The sequence below is a fragment of the Castanea sativa genome, chromosome 6 (genome assembly GCF_040712315.1).
Source record: "Castanea sativa cultivar Marrone di Chiusa Pesio chromosome 6, ASM4071231v1".
Taxonomy (NCBI): domain Eukaryota; kingdom Viridiplantae; phylum Streptophyta; class Magnoliopsida; order Fagales; family Fagaceae; genus Castanea; species Castanea sativa.
In genome coordinates this window covers 13,428,980-13,451,328 of record NC_134018.1, presented here as the reverse complement: position 1 = coordinate 13,451,328, position 22,349 = coordinate 13,428,980, and the positions used below count along the sequence as shown (strand labels likewise).

General features: G+C 34.2%; 1 protein-coding gene across 1 annotated transcript; it reads left to right on the top strand.

Moving 5' to 3' along the window:
- Positions 1-8,174: 8,174 nt before the first annotated feature.
- On the top strand, positions 8,175-9,636 carry LOC142639051 (histone H2A.6). Its single transcript, XM_075813143.1, has 2 exons — positions 8,175-8,657; positions 9,081-9,636. Exons 1-2 carry the CDS (start codon positions 8,469-8,471, stop codon positions 9,294-9,296), a joined length of 405 nt encoding a protein of 134 aa, XP_075669258.1. The 5' UTR covers positions 8,175-8,468; the 3' UTR covers positions 9,297-9,636.
- The last annotated feature ends 12,713 nt before the right edge of the window (positions 9,637-22,349 follow it).

The following is a 22,349-nucleotide window of genomic DNA, read 5'->3' as shown; positions in this document are numbered from 1 at the left end:
TTACCTTTTACACTTACTTAATCCTATAAATTAAACAAATATAATGTAACCACTTACTTTAAAATTAAGCATTGGTTTCCTTGTTTGCATAAAAGTTCTAACAAAAATCGATATACACCATGTATCCTACTACACACGAGGATAGAAAGAGTTTTATTACAATTTTTATTCTTTTCTTCTGGCCAAAATAGGGATATACCCCTTTCGCTGAAATTTTTCAGCAAAATACTCCATGTCTAAAACTATTTAGGGATATGTCTTTGTTTTAAACTCGATTTGGCAAAAATCGAGTTATAGGTAATCAAACTTGAAGAAAAAAAAAATCCTGCATGGAACTCGATTTCCATGCAGGATTTTTCAAGAAACTCGATTTTCGGCAAATCGAGTTTTTCATTGAAACTTGATTTTCTAAAAATCGGGTTTCAAAACAGGGGCATATCCCTAAATAGTTTCAGACATGGGGCTTTTTGCTAGAAAGTTTCGGCGAAAGGAGTATTTTGCCATTTTGGCCATTTTCTTCTTCTTCAATAATAAAACAAAAAATATGCTTATGAGTTTATATATAAACTAGCATGTGCATTTAAAAGCAAAACATTTTTTATTAATCATAAAAATATACACAATTGATTGAATTATTAGAATAAATAAATGTGATTAGATGCATATTAAAATTCCTACCTATAAGTTAAATATATTTATGATAATTTTTATTCTAATTTTTAATAAGATAGAAAGTGTGGTGATTTTCATTGAGTAGATATATGATTGGGTTGTTTATTTTTATTTTTATTTTTTTATATTTCACTAAAATTTGTTCTTAGTATTTTGCATTCATTAACTCACTTGGTAAAAACTTTAGTAGACACATGACACAAATTAGTCCAGAATTAAAATTTAATTTGATATCTAATTGATTTTCTCTTAGTTTTGAATTTGAATATATATATATATAGACTATTTTAGATTTCATAAAATATCGATTAAATTTCTATCCATTATTTGATAATTTGTATATATCAAAAAGTTCCATTCATAAATTGATTACTTTGAGTAAATACACATTGTCTACAACTATATAGCTATCACTTATTAGAGCATTCGCATTTGAGGATGCCAAAAAGTTTTATTTTGCATTCTCAAAACCTACTTTATTTATTTTACATTCTCATTTTACAACTCACACAACATCCCAGTTTCTATTTTTAAATACAACTTATTAAAATAAAACAACCTACAACATTAAATAATATAAACAATTCATTCTCTCTTCTCTTCCCTTCTGTCTCTCTCTCCAATAAACCCACACAACCACTTTCCAGTTTTTACCAAAACTCAGCCACAAACACCAATTCTTCACCACCAAAATTACCTCAAAAATAAAATTGCCACCACCCAGCACCACACCACTACAGTCAATCCCCATCCCAAAATCAAACCCTATAGCAAACAAACTCACCACTAAAACCCAACCACCAATCCCAACCCAACCATCACCGAAACCCACCCAAACAACCACCACCCCACCACCACCACACACCCCAGCAACCGCCAACAAAAAAAAAACCCTAAACCAAAGTAGCTGCCGATTTACCATGGCAGCAACTCCATAGTCGCCACTACCGCTCCACCATACACGCACCACTACCACATCCAACCCACAATAACCCACAAATCCACCATCAACACCACCAGTAAACCCACCAAAAAAAAACCTAGCAACCCAAGGTCCTCACCACTCTGCACCATACACACACCACCACCACAACCCACAAAAACCTACAAATCCACCATCAACACCACTGGTAAACCCACCACTAAATCCATAAATCCACCATGAACCACCAAAAAAAACCCACTAATGAGCAGAGAAACACCATGAACCACCAGTAAATCCATATTTGTCGATTTCTTGGGGTGATAGGGTGGTGGTCCAATTTGGTAAGAAAAGTGGGTGAGGGAGGCGGAAGAAGGTGAGAGAGAATAAAGGGTGAGGGAGGTGGAGAAAGGAGAGGTGGAGGCGGAGAAAAAAAAAGGGAGGCGAATGGAGGTGGAGAGCAGAAAGGGTGATGGAGGTGGAGAGGATTGAGATGAGAAAAGGTGAGGAGCAGAGAGGAGAGAGGCGGAAAAAGTGAAGAGTAGATTTGTGGGGAAATTATTGTGTACTCCAGGAGTATTATAAATATGTACTCCCTCCTCTCACATTAATGGTGGGTCCCACTAATTAAATTCATGGTGGGACCCACCATTCATGTGAGAGGGGGGACTATGCATTTATGGTACTCCAGAAGTACTTAATAATTTTCCAGATTTGTGAGGGAAAGTGTGTGAAGAGAGAGAAAAAATAATAAAAAATAGATAGTTGGATGTGAGAGACAATTAATATAATATTTTAGTTTTACCCTCCAGCTACAGTTGGTTGCATATACACCATCAGACTGTTCATAGTTGGTATAATATTTTAGGTGTACCTACCAGGATGAAGCTTACTTTGGGCTTATTGGTGGCTAAAATAGCAACTCTAATGCTCTTAGTGATTAAAATGTACTTTATGGAAACATCAAATTCAATATGGGAGGAGTGAGGAAACATGATAAAACTTACAAATTCAATAGTTACTTTAAACAAATATCCTTATAGTAAAGGTAGAGCCACAACCAAAATTTACAACAACACCTAGTTTGCCTAATACCTCACACATGAGTTAATTAATGAAATTTAAATTATAGATTGTGGTGGTGCAAATGTGAGAGAATAGGCAATTATGAGGTGCTATATAATAATTACGAAGAGCTTTGTAGCTCAACCAAATATCACCTCCCCTGGTGGTTCCTATAGAAACGTTTGGAGTTTAAATTTTCTTTCTTTAATTATAACTATCGAATTATTAATAAAGAAAGAGGTGTAAGATAATTTCTGAGAATTTTTTTTTTACAACCCTAACTTTATTGATGTCCATATGATGTGTGTATTGAGAGATCACGAGCTTAGTTAGACTCTTTTTTTGGTTCAAGTAAAACCCATATTAATGAGTGAGGTCGTGTTAAGTGCCTCTCAGCGATTCAAACTTGAGTCATTTGGCCCACTAGATCAAAGATTTTATATGGAGTTGTCACTTATTTTAATTAATATAAAAATAGGAAAACCATAATTTTTTTAATAAAAACATCATTTTATTAAAAGATAAATGTTTAATTTACATCTTATTGAATAAAAAAATGATGGTTACACTTGCACGAAATGTTAATTTCAAGAATGGTTTTGAATGTTTAATAGGATTGGCAAAATGTTATACCTGCATGCAATGTTGATTTCAATAATAGTCTTAAATGTTCTCGAGGTTTTGGATCTTTGTGTTGTATGTATCTGCTTCAAGCTTGGAATGTGGGCAGCACTATTGGATTGTCTGTTTTCTTGGTTAAGATATATTGATGGAGTTTAGGCATCAATTCCTTGGATCGAGGATCGGATTAGCATAGCTTGGGCGGCACTTTCTTGGGTCAGGGTTCGGAGTGGCGGAGCTTGGCTAGTACTTCCTTCCTTTGGAGTGTTCTTTGAAGAATTTGGCAGAAGAACAACACATCTTTCACAATTTGTATATGGAAAATAGGTCGAACGCTTGCTTTGAGTCAAGTTATGCTATGGAGTCATAAACTTGAGGCCTTTGAGAAGTTAAAGAGTGTTGTGATTGAAAAGAAGGATCGGCAATCACCAAATAGTTTTTTTTACCGAAAGCTCTCTTAAAGGATTTTTGTGTCTTGCATACGAGGAGGCCTTCTCCATTTATAGTGGAGGGAAAGCCTTAGGTTGATGTGTTGGAATGAGTTTGGGGCTCTTCAAGGCTCGAATTTTGGGAATAATGAGTTAGAAATATCACAAGTGGAAACTGAAAATCAAAAAAAGGAAAGAAAGAAAATGATCGAAAATCAAGGGGGTCTTTGGTAGAGTAGTTTGAGATGAGATTTTTGTAGTTTTTTAAATTACGTGTAGGTGAAAAAGTGTGTAATGTTATTTAAAATGTAAAAATGTGAGTTTGAACTTAGAGACTAAACAGGCCCCAAGGGTAACTTGGACCAAGAATCCAAATTTGTGCTTGTTTCGATTTTTTTTGGTCGTTATTTTGGCATTTTTGAGTAGTTTTTAGAGTTTCATTTGACTTTAAGACCTACTCTTTAGCCTTTATAAGAGTATGACCATGTTAGGGAATATTTATTAACTTCAAACAATAATTAATTGCATCTAATTACAAATAATTCAACTAGTTGTTTAAAATCACTAAACTTACTAAAAAATTGGACTCTTAGAATTACTTGGATGCATTCATCACTAGATCTCTACCATTATTTTTGACATTACCTTATACAAATGAGTCATAATTAATTATAGTTCATTCTTTTAAGAACCAATCATAATTTAATCGTAATCACATGTGATTGGCTTAAATTGTGAAAATACATATTAACCGTTGAATGAATCTTGATTCAACTAGAAATTTTAATCAAATTGTTTAATTTAAGCACGTGTATGTTGCTTTGATTGTTTGGATTTGTGGATTTCTCTTCAATCAAGTATGTGAAAATTAAATGGTCAAAATTATGATTTTGTCGCTATTTTATGAAATAACTATTTTGCTCATGACGTGAGGTTAAGCAGAGGCTGCAATATTTGGTGTCTAAAATATTATGTTATTTATACTACAAAACTTACATATTATTCAAGTAGTACTCATTTTAATTGGTGCATACATGAAGTTTACACTTAGGGTCCGTTCGGTTGGAGGAGTGGAAATGTGGGAGGATGGAAAAGTAAGAGGATGGGAAATATTTAGTTTTCTTTCTTGTGTGTTCGGTTGGAGGGGTAGAAAAGTGTAGAGTGGAAAACTCTTTTATTCGGTTGGAGAGAAAAATAGAAGGATGAAAAATGTAATTTATATAAATTGACTATTATACCCTTGTTACATAATATGTAAAAAAAATAGATTTATTTGTACTCATTACATAATATAAAATTTATCACATCATATATATAAATTATTATTATTATTTTTATTATTACTATGTAAAAATTATATTAGGTCAAGTTGAAAAAAAAAAAACGTTCAAGTCACGTGAAAAAAAAAAAGAAGAAGAAGAAGAGAGTTTAGGTAACATTGAAAAAAAAGTTTAGGTCATGATAAAAAAAAATAATAAAAAAAAAAGAAGAAGAGAGAGAACATTGAAAAAAAATAGGTGAGAAGAGGGTATTTTTGTAAAAGTGCTACCATAACATTTTTTTCTCTAGATTTTCCTTCTGATTTGGAAGGGAAAAAAAAGTGGGCCTGGAGAGAAAACTTTTTCCCCAATTTTCTCTCCTTCCTATTTTCCTTCTTCAAACGAACAGTCAAAAACAGTATTTTCACCTTATTTTCCTTTCTTTATTTTCTATCCTTCCTATTTTCCACCCAATCGGACGGACCCTTAATGTCTTGTCTTTGGAACCAAAAGACTCTCTCTCTCTCTCTCAATGGACGTTAGCAACCGAGCCTATATTGGTTGACATCACAAGCGTCACTTTGAGGTGGGCCTTCCTGGGCTCAGATCATGGGTTCTTCAACCACTTTAAGTGGCCAACACAACGTTTTCTCAAGGAGTTCTTTGTCTCATTGTAGGTCTTGCACCGCTTTGGATCTAGAGTCTTCACCATGGTTCTCTTGTTGCCTTGCTGGGAGCTTGTCTCTCTATCTTCACGAGTTCACCGTCCATTCCTCCTATGGACTCAACAAAATCTCATAACATTTTTAAAACACTCTTATTTTTAATTTTGAGGAATCTCAATCTAATATTTTATGATTTTATTTTGGCATATGAGGGACTAACACTTCAATTATTGTGAAAAATGTTGTAACTATTTGTTAGTGTCCCTAGTACAACTCGATAAATTTTGATAAGGTTGGTTGATAAAAACAAAAGATCCATGTATTAACAAATTATTATTAAATATAAAACTTGAGCCATTTATTAAATTGATCAAGAAGAACAATTCGATAAAAGAAGTTGATAAGAACAAAAGACGTGTTTGATTAAACAAAATTTGTGTATTAAAAAAATTATTATAAAAAGTTAATAATAAAACTATGAATAAAAACACAATATACATGGTAATTAAGTAGGGTATTTAGATGACGTAAACACAACTTCTAGAATCCATATTTCATTTTATTATATAGAATATATAATACACTTTTTGTTTTCCACAAGAATACAATTGTACAACTAAAGAGGCCAAGTATGGACTTTTAGTTAGGAACAACGAATCTCTTTATGATAAATAGATTCATTTTGCAAGTTCGTTATTAAGGGTAGTTCCTACAAGGAATCGGACCAATGACGTATACAATACTCGAATTCTCCATGTAAATGCTATTGTAGATGATACATAGTTGGTTCTCATCCTTCAAAAACTACGAGTGTGATAGAGCATCCGTTGACAAAATGATCACCCTAAGATGATCATCTCATGGCTATTGAGAACGAATCAAATCAGATGGTTCTATTTCTCACTCTTTCTGACTTGCTTCTATGGAACCAAGGTCGAAAAGATTGAGAAAAATAGATCATTCATAACCATTGATAAAGGATTCCTTGAAAAGTTAAGGATTAGTAATCCTTTTTAGAAATCGAATGGATTCAATCTTATACATACGTGAGTAAGGTAATAAAAAAAAAGGAAAGAAGATGAGTTCTTCTTTCTTTTATAATTTAGAAGCCGTGTGAGATGAAAGTCTCATGCACGGTTTTGAATGAGAGAAAAATGTGAGGAATCCTCTTTTCAACTATGACTCTCCCACTCCAGTCGCTGTTTTTCTTTTTGTCACTTCGAAAGTAGCTGCTTCAGCTTTAGCCACTCGAATTTTCGATATTCCTTTTTATTTATCATCAAACGAATGACATCTTCTTCTAGAAATCCTAGTTATTCTTAGCATGATATTGGGGAATCTCATTACTATTACTCAAACAAGCATGAAACGTATGCTTGCATATTTGTCCATAGGTCAAATCGGATATGTAATTATTGGAATAATTGTTGGAGACTCAAATTGTAGATATGCAAGTATGATAACTTATATATTGTTTTATGTTTGGATGAATTTATTTATGTTTAATTAATTTTATTTTGAAATAAACTATATATATAATTATAAATGTGAGGTTCCGAGGACCCAAGAACCCGAAGACCCGAAGAAGGGAAGGTCGACATGCAGTAGGTAAGATGGAGCAAAGGAGTAAGGGAAGTTACCTGAAAATACCCGAAGATGATGTGGCATGGGCATTGCTGACATAAGGGTTACAAATATCCGAAGGTGGTAGGCTAATTTAGAGGGATGCATTAAATGCCCGGCAACAACCATTCTGGCCGCATTAATTGGAAGATACCAGTTCAATCCGTTGCATTAATGTGGATATGACCTGAACAGTGTTGAACGCAAAGTTAGAACTCTGCTCCATTACCGACAGACAGGTGTCAGAGGGAAAAACATAGTAGATTGTGAGGTGTAGGGCCATGATAAAAGGAGCAAATAGTATAAATAAGAGTCAGGACACTATAGAGCGAGGATTTTTGTTGTTGAACCCTCTCTACCAAATGTATTGTATGAGGACCTTAAGTGAATAAAGAAGCAGCCACGTTTTTAAGCTAGTTTTATGAGTTTTTGGTCCTTACAATAAAAATTTTATATAAAAATATTATAGTGTGATTTTATAAAATTTATATAATAATTGATAAATGGGAAATGTTATATCCTCAATATTTTCACAACAAATTTTAAGTGACAAATTTTTACGGATGATTAATAATGGACAAAAAAATAATTTAACTAGTAAATTTAAATTAGAACCGATAGCAACGTACTACCTAAAATTTTGAAAATTTTGTAAAAACATAATTGAGTTGACACTTCTCTTGATAAATTGGGCAGAAAATAAACCATTAAACATACCACCTAAACACGCCACGTGGCAATGGTCCAAACTTAACTTCACAGGTGCTCGTCCGTATGGAAGGAAAACTCAAATCATTGCTCGGCCAGCCCCAATCAAGTACTAGTAAAGTAGTAATTATATAAAAAAAACGAGGGCATTTCCGTCAATCCAGAAGTCATCCCCTCACCCAGAGGCCAGAGCTGACTTCGAATCCCTTTCACGCAATTGCCCAGAAGAGCAAAAGCGGTGGAAAACCCGAATACCCCGTACTTTCAAATCTCCACCGTCCTTATCCACCCTAATCCAACGACTCTCATCCCTCTATCCGCGTATTTTAATCCCATTGGTCCAATTCAAAAGCCCACCCCACTATATATACCCCCAACTACCCTTTTTAACCTCCTCATCTCTCTTCTCTCTCGCGCTTGGCCTCTCTCTCTCTCTCAACGAACTTTCTTTTTTACCTTTCTTCTCTCTGAGCGTTGTTGAAGTAATAATCATCCTTTAGAATCAATGGCGGGTCGGGGCAAAACTCTCGGATCTGGAGCCGCCAAGAAGGCCCAGTCTCGGAGCAGCAAGGCGGGTCTCCAATTCCCCGTTGGGCGTATCGCTCGGTTCCTCAAGGCCGGCAAGTACGCCGAGCGTGTCGGCGCCGGCGCTCCGGTTTACCTCGCTGCCGTCCTCGAATACCTTGCCGCCGAGGTATTCAATTTCTCTCTCTCTCTCTCTCTCTCTCTCTAGGGTTTCTATTTTTGTTTTTATATTTGTTTTTGCGTTCGTTTTCCCCTTTTTGTTAATCTAGGGTTTTGAATTTGAGTAATTTGTGTAAAGTTATAGAATTTGTGAATCTAGGGTCTCGAAATTCTTGATTTTTGATTTATGAGTAAAAGCCCCCTAAAGATTTTATAGGAGATGGTGTAAAAATCTCGAATTTGTCAGTCTAGGGTTTCATTTTTATTGAAAATTCTATTCTTTTTTCGATCCTTATCGAAAATAACACTAAAGCCCTCTTGAAAAAGCATTGAATTATTGCTAATTGGGAAAATCTAGGTTTTGAGATCTTTATTGAGAATTGGGAAATTTGGGTTTTGAATTGAAATTTTGGGGCTTGTTCTGTTCTGTCAGGTTCTTGAACTCGCTGGAAATGCAGCAAGGGACAACAAGAAGACAAGGATTGTGCCACGCCACATTCAGCTTGCAGTCCGAAACGACGAGGAGCTCAGCAAGCTTCTTGGTGATGTGACGATCGCCAATGGTGGTGTCATGCCCAACATCCACAACCTTCTTCTTCCCAAGAAGACCGGGACCTCAAAGGCCACCGGTGGAGACGATGATTCTTAGATTGAAATTGAGAAAGAGAGGGCAGAGAGTTGTGGATTTTCGGGGTATTCTACAATAGTTGGTATCAGATTTAGCATCTTTCTTCTTTAGTTTTGGTTAGGGTGTGAGTTTTTATGTGATTGTTGAGTTGTAGCAGTTAGTAGTTTAGGGGTTTCAGGTGGTAGTAGTGAATGTGAATATTGATCAATCTTCTACTAGTCATAGAAGAGATTGCTAAATCTTTGTTTTTACTTTTTATTATTTTTTTTAATCTCACTGCTTGATGAAATAGTTAATGACATTGATTATGCAACATTTGATTCTAGTTGAATTGAATTTTTAATGATTGCTATTACATGAATTATTGTTTGTTTGCTTGGCTTAATGGCGAATTTGCCATTTTTGCGTTGCATAAAAAGGTATATGGTGTTTTCGGCATGTGAAAATGCGGTTTTGTATTTTGACTTTGTGCGTGTGGCAATTGTCAGTGACTTTGTATTTTGGCTATAATCAAAGTTTTCGTTTGTAGCTGTTGGTGATGTACTAGTCTATGTTTTTCATATTTGATCAGAGTACTGTGCTTGCAATGAATTTTGCTGTCTTGGGAAATGTTGGTTTGAGATTTTGGATATGAGAACCCAATGTATGTTGTTTAGAAATGCAGGGATGTGTGCCTTAGGTGAAAAATTAAAGTAGGGATGTGATGTTGTTTCACCATAACCAGGCCACAATTTGTTACTTTAGGTGGGGGATACTTTTGGATATGAGGACCCAATGTATGCTTGAAATGAATTTTGATATGCAAATTTGAAATGCCTTAACCTTCGCACTAAAATTGGAATTGTATATCTCCAATTTGATAAAATTGATCTAAAATTAAGCTAGTGACTTTTGATTAAATAGTATATTCCTCTATTTTTAATAGAGGTACTGAAATTGTATGAAAAAGAATTTGGCCTGAAATTTTAAGGTGCAAAGATCCATAGGTTAACGATAACTATCTTTGGCATTTAAGCTACAGTTTACAGTAGCTTTGAAGTTATAAAAACATTAGGTTTTTATTTGTAACTTTTCTCTCTGGCACTCCTTTTGTCTCTCTTTCTCTCACTTTGTTCTCTCTCCTCTCTTGCTCACCCCCCTCTCTTTGACTCTCCCTCCCTCTCTTTGAATTTATAAATTTTCTTCTCTCCCTCAGACTAGGTGGGGTTATGGGTGTTTGTGGAAGGGATGGTGGGTTGGGTCACTTGGGTGTGGTGGTTGTTAAGGTAGGTTTGTGGTGGTGGTTTTTTATTTTTTATTTTGAAGTCAGAGTTGTGGTGGGCTAGTTCTGGTTTTGGCAGGGGGTAGTGGTTGGTTGTGGTAGTGCATGGCTATGATTGGATTGGATTAGTGGTTTTGACATGGGGGTTGTGGGTTTGTGATTTGGTTTTGCCCAGGGGTTTTGATTTGTGAGGGTTGGAGGCCATGTAGTCGCTGTGGGTTTGTTAGTGGAGGTAGCTGTGGGTTTGGGTTTGGGGTTTGCAGGGTCGTTCTTGCTTCAGATGAGAGAGAGAGAGAGAGAGAGAGAGAGAGAGAGAGAGGCGTGGAAGAAGAATAAATGATGAATAAAAAATTATTATTATTTTTTTTCAAATGAAGGAGTAAAAAAATAAAACTTTTGATGTTGAATATAATATGTACTGTGAAGTGAGCGAGATGTTAAAATAGATAAAATTATTTTTTGAGTTATTAAAAACATAATTTTTTAATGTCACCATTGTGAATGCTTTGGGGGATATTTGATAGATTAGTTTTAACACATTTTTACACATTTTAAATAATATTATATATTTTTTTACACACTTTTTCATTCATACGAATATTAAAAACACCCAAATAATATAACTCAAACTCCTCTTCCAAATACCCACTTGATATCCCTAAACATACAAAGTTTGGCTTTGAACATTGGGATTCAATTATTAATAAAAAATGACAATCCCTAAAGCTTCACTATAAAAAGAACCACAATCAACTCTTTAGGAGACACTATCATCTCAAAAAATTCCTCACATCATTTTCAGCTCATAAGCCCTCCAGCATAAAATAGCTTTTAGTCTATAAATGTTCAAGTACACCTACCTAGAAACGTCTCCTTACATCTCCTCGAAAAATCGCAGCACCATAAATAGCCATGAACATGCCCTTTTACACCATAGCCAAAAAAATAACTAGACACTACTTCACCTCTCTTCCATTCTTTTATAAATTCACCCATACCTTTCCATAAAGTCACTCCCACCACTTACTATATATATATATATATATATATACTATTATTTAAGGGGTTTTTTTTATTTGAATTTATTATTTTTTAGTTTAAAAATGCTCTTACACTTCTATATTTAAGTAAAAACAAAACTAAAGGACAATTTGGTAAATTGACACTCTAACTCTCACTAAAACATTGCTTAAAAAATAGGACTACTCTCTGGTTAATTTTCAAATTATTTTATCCACTTATAAATTAAAATTTCAAAATAAAAATTATATATATATAAAATAAAAACACGAGTTTTTTTTTTTGGCTAAAAAAAAGCCTCGTGTGTGATGAGACTAGTTTATACTACTATTTAAGGGGCTTCTCCTGTTTGGATTTCACATTTTTAGTTCAAAAATGCCCATATACCCTTATGTTTAAGTAGAGACAAAACTAAAGGACATTCTAATAAAAATGAACCTCTAACTCCCATTAAAACATTGCCTAAAAAACAAGACCACTCTCCTGCTAAGTTTTAAATTACTTTATCCACTTATAAATTAGATTTTCAAATTAAAAATGATATATAATTATATATATACTCATCTCATCGCACGCGCACTTTTTTTTTAACAAAAAGAAAAAACTTTGTATTTTTATCTTATATATATATATAATTTTTATTTTGAAAATCTAATTTATAAGTGGATAAAGCAGTTTGAAAATTAACAGGAGAGTAGTCCTATTTTTAGGCAACGTTTTAGTGGGAGTTAAAGTTTCATTTTTATCGAATTGTCTTTCAGTTTTGTCTCTACTTAAACATAGGGGTGTAAGATCATTTTTGAACTAAAAAATGAAGAATCCAAATAGGGGAAGCCCCTTAAATAATAGTATAGATATAAAATTAAAAAAACACAATTTTTTTTTTATACAAAATAGGACCACTAACAAAAAAAAAAAAAGCCTCATTGCACGCGCGAAGCGCGTGTGATGAGGCTAGTTATTATTTAAAGGGTTTTTCCTGTTTGGATTACTCATTTTTTAGTTCAAAAATACCCCTACATTCTTATGTTTAAGTAGAGACAAAACTAAAAGACAATTTGGTAAAAATGCAACTTTAACTCCCACTAAAACATTGCCTAAAAAATGTGGCCACTCTCCTATTAATTTTTAAATTTATTTATTCACTTATAAATTAGATTTTCAAAATAAAAATTATATATATAAAATAAAAATATACATTTTTTTTCTACAAAATAAAACCACTTAACCATGTTTATATTCATCATTATAAACATGACATGACAAACATTAGCTGGATCCTCTCTCTCTCTCTCTCTCTCTCCACACCAAATATTTCTCGTTTACTTGTAATTATGAAGCCTTTAATCCTTGTTACTATGAAATTTTCCTTTTATATTGACTAGATAACAGAAGAAGAAATACTATTTTTATGATTTTTTTAAAATTTTTTTTATGTAAACACATTTCTTAGTATGTTGGACGTTTCTCTTGTTTAATTGTTGGATAATTATTTGAGTGCTTGTTATAGTGGACAATCTTTTGTTCTAACTTATCTTTGCAAGAAGGATTCTTGGAGCTTTATTATAATCCTTGTTGGGTGGAATCCAAACCTTGAGAAAAAGAGTAGTTCAAAGATTACAAATTATTCCACAACTTTTTTGTCACAACTCTAACGTGGTAGATTGTGAGTGGTTAACTATCGCTTACACATTGATCCACCATTTTTTGCCACAACTCTAACGTGACAGATTGTGAGTGGTTAACTATCACTTATACATAGATCTACCATTTTTTCTTTATCAATCACACTTTGTCATGTCACAATTGTAACAAGTAGTGAAAAATTACGTGGTCCTAAACTTTTCCTGAAAAAAATTAGCATCTCACATTTCACTAATAGCCTGTAGGCCGTATTTTAAGCTCAATGTCTTGACTTCCCAAATATTTTATTGTCAACAAAAATCCACTCCCAACACCCATCATTGACACTTTAGACATAAAAACTTGACAGATTCTATTTTTTGGCTCATAGCCCATGGTTTTCTTCTGCCCATTTTTTGTTGGGTCTTCTCCTTCAAGTCGTTGGTGCTTGCTTCTTTGCCCATTGCTGGGGTTTATCTAGCCTCCCTTTCTCTTCTTTAGGAGGTATGCTTCCTTTTAACATCCTTTCCCAGCTTATCCAACTCATAACGTAGCCCATTGGGTGTAAATTGTAATTCTACTTGAATTGAGTGTAAACCCCAGGTTTTACACCTCAAATCAAGAAAACACCACATTTTACTAAAAATGAATAAACCTATCACACATAATAACTACTCATTTACACCTTTTGCCGTCTCTCTCCCACCCACACTCCACCAGCAATTGCGGCTGCACAGACTCATTACTGTTTCACTCTCGGCTTATTCTAGTTCGAACCACCTCAAAGCACCGGCCCCACCTCTGTGCTGACCACCTCCAACCAAACTCGAAATGAAGCAATATAAAATTTTCTATTGCTCTTTTTCCATCAAAACTAGCAAACCCACTCGAATCCGAAAAACCCAAACCAATCTAAATTTTTATTATTATTATTATTATTATTATTTAACAACAAAAACTCCTACAGTAAGAGTAACAATAATTAATACTCATAAACACATGAGAAGACCCATATTTATAAGAGACCAAAATTCTCCAGTGATGAATGCAATGATTTTGAAGACCCGGTTATCTCTATCGGGCAAATTACGCTTTTTAATCACATCCTTTTGAAGACTGACCTGCGATTTTCGGTCCATTTGAAAACCCATTTGAATTCAGTCACGCAAACTTCTGACTCTTAAGCCTCCGATGCTCAAAATAGCTTAGGCCCTTCAATTCCTATGTTGTCTCTAGATCCGGAGTTTCCTTTTTCTTAATACAAAATTTTCTATTGCTCAGTTGGAATTAATTTTTCTTTCTTACAATACAAAAGCTTTTTGACTCTTGATTATATTTGTGTTTTTGCTATTTCTTTAATAAAAATTAAAGAAAAATCACAATTATAGCATCACAACCTGTCCAACAAGGAGTTAGAGAGAAACAAAACTAAATGAGAGAGAGAGAGAGAGAGAGAGAGAGAGAGAGAGAGAGAGAGAGAGAGAGAGAGAGAGAGAGAGAGAGAGAGAGAGAGAGAGAGAGTAGGGATGGCAATTGCGGCCCGACCCACGAGTACCTGGCCTGATAAAGAATAGAGTCGGGTTCGGGATTTTTGTTAAACCTGGCCCAAACTTAGACCCGACCCGACCCGGTTACAAGTTAATAAAATTACAAAAAAATACATACCTATATATATATATATATATATATATATATATATATATATATATATATATATATATATATATATATCTCACTTATAGCAAACCCTAAGTCCCTAACCCTATTTTCATTTCTTTGAACCTCTCGTAGCTCAAGCTGCCTCTCCCTCTCTAAATCTCCGATGTCTCTCAGTGCTCTCACCTCATTTTCTCTCAAGCCAAGCCAAGCCACACGGTCTCACCTAGTCACCCTTACCCTTACTCTGATTCACTCACCGACCCACCCTCACCTTCACTTTTATCATGTGGTGGTTGCGATTTACCAGGGAGAAGCATGGAGGTTAGATAGGAGAGAGATGTGCGAGGTTTAGGCCGTGACAGGTAGAGAGGCCCTTTGGTGATGATCAGAGGAGCTCTTGGTCATGTTGAGGTTAGGCCTGAGTTTTAACCTAGAGGTGGGATTGATGGCTGAAACTACCGCCGATCATTGGAGATGTTGGTGGTCTGAGATAGAGAGAGGCCGAGCAGGAGTTCGAGATCGGAGATAGAGCCTTAGTGGACTGAGTTCTCCAAAAAAAATTTTGGGTTCATGTCCTCTCTCAAATTTGTGAGTTTGTGATTTTGTGTTTGAAAGGGAAACTTTTTTTTTTTTAAAGATTGTATGGTCATGGATTAAGGCCTTGAAGTGGCTGGTGGAGCCCACAGGGCCCAACGGGACCTGACGGGGAGGGTTTGGATGTTAAAAAAAACTATTTATTAAACAGGGCGGGTTTGGATTTTGGGGTTAGACATGCGGGTCGGGTTCGGGCATAAAGAAACCCAACCCATTGCTATTCCTGAGAGAGAGAGAGAGAGAGAGAGAGAGAGAGAGAGAGAGAGAGAGAGAGAGAGAGAGAGAGAGAGAGAGAGAGAGAGAGAGATAAATATTTATTGCTGCTGTAGTCTGTAGTGCTGTTGTTGGTGTCTCTCAAAAGCAGATTTAGGGCGGTGGTGCCAAAGTGCCTTGCTGGCATGTTGTTATGTTTTGGTCTCAATCTTCATTGTCTCTGCCTTTGACGCACACTTCAGTCCTAGTGCCTCTCTCTCTTTTTTTTAGGCTCCGTTTGGTTGAAATGATGGAAAAGTGGAAGGGTAGAAAATGATATAAAGATAAAAAAAAAATTTTAATTTCTCTCTTTTTTGTTTGGTTGGGAGTGAAAAGTGGAAAGGTGAAAAAAATGAGTGTATAAATTTACTCATATACCATTGTTAAAAAATAATACCCAATCAAAACAAAAGAGTGACAAGCAACAAAAGAAAAAAAAAATCAATTTCCCAAATTTATTTCATAAAAAAAAAAAAACAAAACAAAGCACCGCGTCATATCATGTCCTTGGAAAAGGCAAAGTCGTAGGAAAGTAAAATAATAATAATAGTAATAATAAGAAGAAGAAGAAGAAAAGAAGAAGAGGCAAACACCTAGTAAAGTAACTAGACAAAACCCATGTGCACTGCACATGGGCAATTTTGTCATTTATCCCTTAAATTTTTCCCTACCCATTTTTCTCCTCGTTTTTTGGGGGAGAACTTTTTAGTGGGTCTGGAGAAAAAACACTCGGGTTCCATCATTTTTTTCCCTTCTACCTTTCCCAATCCAATACTCTCCAAAAAATTTTACCTTCTCATTTTCTCTCTTTTATTTTTATTTTTTTTGGAATTTGATGGAACTGAATGTCTAAGTTCAACCTTTTGAGATCAGTTTTGTTTCAAATTTTGTAAGGGCTAGGCTTTTTTTTTTTGTGTGGTAAAATTGGTTGGTTGGGCGAAAGTTTTTATTGGTGATTTTGTTGTTGGAATAATTTATTTGGCCTTGCTAATTTGTTTTATGGGATTTTAGATCAGTAAATTTTTTATGGGCTTTTTCTTCTTGTTTAAGAGGGCTAATGATGTTAGGGGGGGCAAATGTAGTTTTATTGGGTAAAATTGCTAAAATTAGTAATCTTTATATAATACTATTTTTTTCCAGAATTTGGGGGGTCCTTGGGCTAATGATGTGGATGCCACCTTTTGCAATCATTCTCACTTGGACTTCCACGACCATCATGGTTACAACTTCCATTATTTCTATTTAATTAGACATTTCCCTTAAATGGGTTCTAAAGCTTGTTTCTAAGCACAATATGGATATGTTAACAGGATAATGGTAGAGATCTTCAAGACTCCCATTTCCCAACATGGAAAAGAATCCATAAGCTTGGATGTGAAAAAATTTAGGGCTTATTTAGCATAAATTTCTTAAAAAGAAAGAATTCTTAATAAACCCATTTACATTATTTTCTTGTCTTTAAATTCCTTTTAATTCAAGTTTTTACATTATTGTTTTACTCTTAAATTCCTTTGAATACAAGATTTTACATTATGTCTTGCTCTTAAATTCCTTAATTTTTGCCTTTACATTCAAGTCTTTATATATTGTTCTCCTTTAATTTAAGCTTGTTTTATTTTCCATATTCCCTTTCTCATGTGTAAAAGGGTTTAAGGGTGCTAGCTCTCTAACTAGCACCATAAACCCTAGATTACCAAATAGTAAAAAGCTTGGGTAAATAGACCTTTAAAAAATATTTTTTCAAAAGATAAAAAAGGCTTTAATGACCATCCATTTTTCTTATAAACGAAGGTTTTCAAAGACAGTTAGCTTTTAAATTCATTAAAGCATTCCAAAGGGGGCCCATTTTCCAATCCTTTTCTCAAAACCTCTATTTTTTTTTTCCTCTCTTTCTTTCAAAATGATTTTTAACCTAAATTTTTGGGCATCTTCTTCCAAAAATATGAAAATCATTTTTTGAGTTTCTTTTAAATAGGTTTTAAACTTGTTCCTAAACACAATATGGATATGTTTCCGGGAAAATGGTAGAGGTCTTCAAGACTCCCATTTCCTAAAATGGAAAAGAATTTATGAGTTCGGATTTGGCAAGAGTGAGGATTTATTTAAGAGAATTCTCTTCAAAAAATGAGATTCTTTTAACAACCTTTTTACATTATGTTCCTTAAGATGAATAAAAAACCATGGATTTATTTTGAGTTTCTTTTGAAAAACCCTTTCATTTTAAACAACCAAACCCTTTTTCATGTAAAATCAAGTGAAACCTTTTTTCCAAAAAAAAAAAAAAGTGTAAACCTTAGTTTCAAATTAAAACTTTCCCAAAAGTCATGAGTTTTCCTAAAAGAAATTGCTCATCTTTCCAAAGTTAAGTTTTAAGGTCTCATTTTGTATATGCTATGTTTTAAACCTTTTGGAAGTGCGTTCTTTTTGAGGTTTGTGTCTATGGTTTATTTCCATTGAATTAATAGACACCAATCAAGCTAACATATTCTCTCCTCCCCTTTGCACAAATGCTTTGGTTCATTGTGTTTGTGCATGAGAGTGAGAAATTGGAGGATAAATTTGCTAAAAGGTGATATATTTATTTCCTTCTCTTTAATTTTTTATGTACGTATTCACATGTTAAATATGTAATAAATAATACTCACATGTTAAATTATATGTATTATTTTTGCAACGTAGTAAATATCTTTCACATGTTACTTGCATTTATTCATATGTTTTGCTTGTAAATACTTTTTGCAATAAATATTCACATGATACTTAATATGTAAATAAATACTCACATGATATTTGTGTGTGTGTGTGTGTACAAAAACTTTTCAAAACCAAAATGCCAAGTATTTAATTTGTTTTCCTCAAAATGTTAACATTAGAGTTAAATTTAAATGGGGTAATATCCTTTGGATAGGCGGCATGGGGTGAATAACACCTTCCCCACCCGTAATCGAAATTCTGAGTCCAAGAACTTTGGTTCAAAGTTTTGGTTTACCTTAAATAATTAATTACCCTTGAATTGGTTTTTAGTTAATTAGGTAACTAAAAAAGAATTAGAAAAATAGGTGACCAATCACACCTAATACAAAATCAATGGTTGGTGGCAACTCCTAAAAATAAAATAAGAAAAAGAGAATCACACACACACCTCACCCTAGAAACACATGCATGGAAAAGAGTCATGTCACCATGGACCCAATGTGCGACAAGCCAAGAAAGAAGAGAAAGCTTTAAAAGCTCTCCCCTCTCCTTTTTTGGGACATCCACACTATGCCAAATGCCATTTTACTATACCAAAAGCTACTTTTTCTATTTTACAATAGTATTTATCATTACACCATACATCGCATGTTTTATTTTTTAATATAACATATAAAAATAATACATACAATACATTAAAATAACCTTTAAAAAATGTCCTACAATTAAAAAAAAAATACAAAACAAACCCAAAACCCATCGCCCACCAAATCAGAACCCACTACCACCATCACAACCCCACCACTACCGCCAAACCCACAACCACCAACCATTGGCTGAAATCAACCAACCACTAGCTCAAAATAACCAACCACCACTAACCATCTCAACAACAACGACCAAAATCAACCCACAATCACTGCAACCCACCAAAATCAAATCAACCCAAACCGCCACAAAAAAAAAAAAAAAAAACCACAACCAGATTAAAATAAAAACAAGCTGGTAAGAGAGGTGGAAGATCGGCCAATGTGGTTGCTTTTTCAACAGTGATTGCTTTAGATTTGAGGTGTGGGTTCAGATTGGTGGTGGTGGCTTTAGAGTGGCTTCAAACGATAGTTGAGATGGGCTTTAGACGACAATGATGGCTTTTGGCCTTATTTGGTTGGAGAGAGAGAGAGAGAGATGGGTGGATAAAAAAACAATAAATTTTTTAGAACATGCTATAGTGCTTCTACTAGTAGAACAACACTGTAGCATATTCTAAAAAAAATTGTGATTTGGCACATCTCATGAAGCAAAGATTTTGGTGTTTGGTGTGCCAAATGCTAAAAATTTAGCATTTGGCACACCCGATGCCAATGCTCTAGACATTATCCTTCAATCTAATTGGTTTTATTTTTTTTATCTATATATACATAAGGTGGAAAGTACTCTCTTTTGCTGAGCACTAAAGTAATTTTGATCTTCCCAAGAGTCCCAACTACTAGCAACAACCCAAATGGTGCACTTGTGCATCTGCCAAAATCTTGCACTACTCAAGATTCAAGGCCATATGTGTGCAGCTAGAAAATTTTGACAGGTAAGAAAAGAGAAAAGAAAGAGCAAAGGAGAGATTGTAATGCCTGAAACAATTTAAATGAACCAAGGGTATACAAGAATTATAACAAACACTTGCATTGATTACTTGACTAAAAAACGCGGATACAGATACAGGTACGCATGGCAACACGACAATTTAATTTTAAAAAAAAGGACACGGGTGCAATAGGATAAGTCTATTAAATATAGTTTTATTTATATTTTCTATATATTATCAAGGACTTATTTTTCATATAATATTAAATATATAATAAATTAAGCAAATCCATAACTATTAAAGGATGTTTAGAAATTAGCTTACAAACTGAGAATAAATATATTTATTTATTTTCAAATGCACAATTACTATTCAAAACATGAATGCTCTCTTTGTTTTGTGAAAGAGTGTTTGATTGATTGATTTTTTTATTTTCATGTCTCAGCCATGTCCTGCATTGTTTTTTTGAAGGACATGATGCAAAAGTGTCCCAAGCATGTCTCAAGTGTATGACACAAGTACAACACTTTAAATGAAGTATATATACTTCCTAGCTTCATGAATTTTTGTCGGTAAACTTACTAGGATCCATAAATGTGTCAAAATTTAGTAGGATTTTGCTAAATAACATCTCTTTCGTTCAAACATAAAAGACAAGAGGACAATCTACCTTACAAGCATTAAGAAATTCATAGGTATTTTTGGAGCATAGGAAAATTGTACTCCCTCCTCTCACTGTTATGATGGATCCCACCATGAATTTATTTAATAGATCCTATTATGAAAATGAGAGGAGTGAACACCATTTACAGTGCTCCAAGAGTATCATTCATCGTACTCCAAGAACACTTAAGAATTACTCACAAGCATTAGCTATGATCGAAAGCAAATTATGTTTATTACAAATAAAATAAAGAGCTAATACTAGCTGCGTACTTTGCAAACGCATGGGCTGTAGCATTACACATTCTACTAACCCAGATGAAAACACAATCTAAGAACTTTCTAAACTCTAGAATACTACCAGTGATAGGTTAAATAGTCCAATCGCTTGTGAGTCATTTGTTCTCAGTGGGTTAAAGCACACCCTCAATAATCACATTTTTACATTTTCTCGGAAGCTACAAGCTGTATAGCCCAGTAAATGGCAGCAGCTTCTGCTTGTAGAGGGAAACTTAGAACTATTAGATATAAACTAAAACCCAAGGACCGACAGTAGGAGGTGATGAGTGATGACACAATGCCAGCGATCGCGCTGCAACATAATTACTAACTAAAACGTAATGTTGTCCCTCAACACCCACAAGAGAAATAAAACAAAATACTGGATTAAATTAAATCATCATTGTCAAATTGTACTAATACATTAAAACTCTTATAGGTTCCACTAATGCTTTACAACCATACTTATAATTACTAACTAACGGGCTGGGTGTCAGCAACCTCAAACACCACTATTCTAACTCAATTACTAAGGGGCTGTTTGGATCATCAATTTTCATAACTCATAATTCAAAAATAGTGGGACTCATAGCAAGAAGTCCATTTGGGAGCACCATTACTCTGTTTCCATCACTCAATTCTCTGATTTTTGAGTTATGAGTTATGAAAACTGAAAACACATTTTAGCTGTTTTCAATTTCCATAACTCATAACTCAATGGCAGTTTTGTAATTAAACACACATGGGGGACCCACTAGTCATAACTCAGCCGCAACTTTAGACCAAATGACTTTTTCTTTCTTCCTTCTTCTTTCACTGGGTTCGGGTTTCTAGGTTTCTTTTCTTTTCTTTTTTCACTGGGTTCGGTCTTCACCAGTTCTTCCTTTTTTTTTTTCTTTTTTTTTTCCCTTCTTCTTTCACTAGGTTCGGGTTTCTGGGTTTTTTTTTTTTTTTTTTTTTTCCACTGGGTTTGGGTGATCTGGGAACTTGGGGGAAAAAAAAAGAAGCTACACCGAGTGACAGGTATGGGACCTACAAATATTGTGAAAAATATTGAGTGATGTGAAGTGAGTGATGGTGCCAAACAGGTATGATATTTTAAAATGATGAGTGATGAGTGATAAGTGAGGAGTGATGAGTGACAGAAATTGGGTGACGAAAATTGAGTGACCAAAAAAAACATCTAAACAGCCCCTAAGGTTCAAACAACATATCTATGAACTTTCACGACTGATTGAAATGCTATAAGACAAAACCCATAAGAAATTAAAAATTTATTGAACAATTAACAAAATGCAGAGATTGAACAAGAATAGGGAATTGAAATTAATAAACACACCATCCATAAATATAATCTTCTCGAAATTACAAATTCCATTTTGAAGGACGAATTAAAAGCAAAAAAAAAAAACCTATGCTATACTAATAATTAGCTAGGAGTTGAGGCATA